At 39.0% G+C, this 4,066-nt stretch overlaps 1 protein-coding gene across 1 annotated transcript; it reads left to right on the plus strand.

Moving 5' to 3' along the window:
- Nucleotides 1–810: 810 nt before the first annotated feature.
- On the plus strand, nucleotides 811–3,639 carry LOC122648566. The gene is made up of 4 exons (XM_043841777.1): nucleotides 811–1,277; nucleotides 2,162–2,340; nucleotides 2,721–3,063; nucleotides 3,251–3,639. The coding sequence occupies exons 1-4, from the start codon at nucleotides 864–866 to the stop codon at nucleotides 3,329–3,331; spliced, it is 1,017 nt and encodes a 338-aa protein (XP_043697712.1). The 5' UTR covers nucleotides 811–863; the 3' UTR covers nucleotides 3,332–3,639.
- Nucleotides 3,640–4,066: the final 427 nt, after the last annotated feature.

Here is a 4,066-nt window from a genome sequence, read left to right on the forward strand (position 1 = left end):
GGCTAATTCACACTATTACCTACATATCCAAATGGTTGAACTTGATGCATCACCTACCAAGTGGCACAAATTTAAGTGTTGGTGTGGAGATGCCCTCCTATATGCTAGAGTAGAAAATATTCAAAAAAAAATTTCTTTGTTTTAACTCACTTCATTTTACTTTCTTATAAGTCCCATCCAACGGATAAAAGATACCATCTATTACACCTCATCTCCAGATTTTAATCCTCTCCAATTCCCCAAATTGTGCAATGCGGCAGTTTGGGGTGGAGATTTTGACACATGGCGACTCAGACATCTAACTGTCCGTGCTCATTAACTTTCATTTTTCTTTTTTCTTTTTTTTTTGAGTTCGGCACTGTTGGATGTCTGAACTGCCACATGTCGGCAGAATTTTTATCTTGTGCTGTTTGCTACCCTAACAGCACCATGCTGCCCCCTTACATCGGGTGCGAAATGACGACTTTAACCTCCCTCAGGCAGTGTGTTCGGGCAGGGGGTAAGGTCATCATTTCGTGCCCCCATATGAGGGGACAGCACGGTGTTGTTCGGGCAGTGAACCGCAGACAGATTACGATTCGTGTCGGCATCTCCACCCCGAACTGCCGCACCGCACAGTTTTAAGGAATTGAAGTGGATTATTTTCCCCTCATCCCACCCTGACGGTGTTGAACTTGAAAACTTGATTGACCCCACCCTCCCTCTCTCTGATTCCATTACAAGTCTATGACCCAATCTATGCCGCCAGCATTATCTAAGAGTTTAGGGGCAATTATGTCCGTTCGATTTCAACTTATTGAAAGTATGAAACAAGCGAAACTCAAATCGTCTCGTTAAGATTAAGCTCTTCAACAAGCTAGAAGATGAAGCAGGGGCTTCTGATATGGAGTCCTTGCTGCCATCGTCCTGCTCTATCCTTCCCACAATCTCTTTACCCTCTCCTATCCCTTCGCATTCATGGAAGAAATCACAAAACTTTGATATCTGCAACTAGCGATTCGGTTAATAGCGAACAATTAACAGCTCGGGAGAGGAGACAGCTGAGGAACCAGAGGAGAGAGAGCAACGCCACCAATTGGAGAGAAGAAGTCGAGGAGAGACTCTTGAAGAAGCCCAAGAAGAGGTATGCTTCTTGGACAGAAGAGTTGAACCTCGACAACCTTGCTCTCTTGGGTCCTCAATGGTGGGTTGTTCGGGTTTCGCGGGTTTCTGGTCAGGAACCCGCCGAACGGCTCGCTTTAACTCTTGCTAGAAGCTACCCAGACATCGACTTTAAGGTGATTCAGCTATCGTTGTCTTTCAATTATGATGTTAGAAGCCTTAATTTCTGATCTACTTGCAATTGGATTAGGAACTTAGGCTTCTGTGATTTAAGTTTGTAAAAGAAGCAATTTATTTGTTTTCTTCTCTATAGTCAGTTTATTTGAGTTTTCAATGAAGCTTTTAGTTATTCATCCATTCAGTAATGCCAAAGGGCAATTTGTTAAAAATTCGGAATTTCCTTTATAGTCTGTACATTGTGGTTAAAGGGACTATTAATAGGTTTATCTATGCCAGTGATGTAGAATTGACGAAGGCAAAGCTCCGGAAGAAGGATAGAGATGAAAAATGAAAGAAATTAAGGGAGAAAGAAGAAGAAAGCCGCCCCACAAACCCAAACACTAGAGGCAAAATACTTAATTATCCAAAAAAAGAAAAAAGAAAAAAAAGTAAACTGTAAATGATAGTTGGATTGTTCATAGAAAAATAGAAAGGAAAAAAGGGGGAAAATTAAAAAACTGTTATTATTCTGTAATTACAACGAGAACTTGAAGAAAGTAAAGAACAAACCAGTTCCTTGCCAAGCTTGTTAAATTTTCAATATATGTTTGTTTTCAACTGAAAATGTGTTTAAGGAATCTTCCCCTCCTTTTCTTCTTATTCATTAGTTTCATTGAATGGATTAACTTCTTTCTTGTAACTTATTGTTTTGCTAAGATTACCGAAGACAGTAGCATAAACACAGATAATTCAGCACCACATCTCTCCTCCTATGTTTTCATTCCTTTTCGTTCATTATTAAAATTCATTTTAGTTCTTCTGCTGAAAGTTTAGCATAATGTCCAGACATAATTGGACCAAATAGATGGTTCTTATAGCAGATCTTACTGTTTCTTTTCAGGTGTATGCTCCTGCCACCCGGGTTAAAAGGAAGTTAAAGAATGGCTCGTACTCAGTTAAACCCAAACCCCTCTTTCCAGGGTGTGTCTTCTTAAGATGTGTGCTGAACAAGGAGATTCATGATTTCATCAGAGAATGTGATGGCATTGGTGGATTTATTGGATCCAAAGTTGGTAATACGTAAGAGTCCTGTTTTCTCATTCGATAAACTTGTGAGAACTACTTGTCACAGACATAGGAATAAGTTTAGGGAATCTTGCAGTTATAAAAGCTTTTGACCTTTAGATCTCAGGCTAGTATTTTTCAGAACTAAACCCTGAAAAAAGGCCCTAATCACTTTAGTCTAATTCACCTTTAAGGTGATGACTTTAGCGCCTAATTGACCGATGTCAAGTTTTCAAACTAACATGGAAATTGCTAGTCAAGTTGGTCGGGGAGAATTCTATCTCATAATTTATTGTGTGCTATGAAATCCTATAGTCCCCTAACTTTTTTTCATGCACATGTTCTCCAATGGATACCAATCACTATAATATGGAACTGCTCTCTATTCCTTACAGAAAACGACAGATCAACAAGCCCAGGCCAGTTTCTTCTTCAGATATGGAGGCGATTTATAGACAAGCAAAAGAGGAGCAAGAAAAAGCTGACCAAGTCTTTGCAGAAGAGCAACAAGGAGGGCTCTTCAATGGGGAGGTGCATCCGGAATACAGAGATGTTACAGGATCTGTGAAAAATGGTAAGCCCAAAAGGCGGTTAAGAAAAGGTATGGAACCCATCGCGATTAGCCCATCAACAGGAGAAGATAAGCTCCTTTCACCCGGTGCTTCTGTTCGAGTTTTGTCTGGGCCATTTGCTGAGTTCACAGGCTGTCTTAAAGATATGGATCACAAAACTGGAAAGGTACGCCATTATATCAAATAGTAATTCCATGTGATTAACAGCAACTAAGGAAAATTTGTTCACAACTTCCAATTTGAACAGACAGTAATGGAAGTTTAATGCCTTAATACAAATGCTTTTGGGGTAAATCTATTCTTTTAACTTTTAATGAGGTTGAAAGTAAATTGAGAATAATTTCTTCTTTCAGGCAACCATTGGATTTATGTTATTTGGAAAAGAGAGCATTGTAAATCTAGATGTCAAGGAAGTTGTTGCAGAGACAACATGATGGAGATAGGTTTTCACCTGACACTCAGTATTGAAGGTTAAGTGCATCATTCCATAAATTCAATTCCTTTTGTTTGTCCAATTGTTTTTGGGAGAGTGTGGTTTACATGGCGGTCCGGTGAATTCATTTCATCATGTCACTAAAAACAAGCACCAATGGTACATACTAATCATGAAGCAGTGAAAAGGCCCTTGGTTTTAGATCAGATCAACACTTGAGCATATGTTGTTTTATAGCTTTAGGTTCCAAGGTGTTGAATAATGCCTTGAACCATTGGGCATATGGAATTATAAAAACCTCTCTGACAATCAGCACAGAACACTCCTGTGACTGAAATAGGCAAATATACACTAAATTAAGAATGGTGGATATTTTATGAACTTCATATATATGAACATATATATGAAGAGTTTGAAATGAGCAATGTTGCCTCTCTTTGTTCATCATGCAGTTTATGCAGTAAACCATTTATACATGTTGACATTAGAAGTTGGACCAGTAAGGTCTCTTGAATAGGCATCAGGTTTGCATCTGTTTCGAAATCATGCTCAGAGCTCCAGACATGTAGACTTACATATTCACACAAATCATGATCACCTGCAATTCTTATACTTTCTGTGCTTTCTCTTATGGTTTTATTTCAGCCATAACAAGATCAATATTCATCACCTTTAGCAACTACGTCTGAAGTCGCTATGCTGTCCCTTTCATCATCAAGTTCCTAACTTCCATTCT

Source organism: Telopea speciosissima, chromosome 1, assembly GCF_018873765.1.
Source record: "Telopea speciosissima isolate NSW1024214 ecotype Mountain lineage chromosome 1, Tspe_v1, whole genome shotgun sequence".
Classification (NCBI taxonomy): domain Eukaryota; kingdom Viridiplantae; phylum Streptophyta; class Magnoliopsida; order Proteales; family Proteaceae; genus Telopea; species Telopea speciosissima.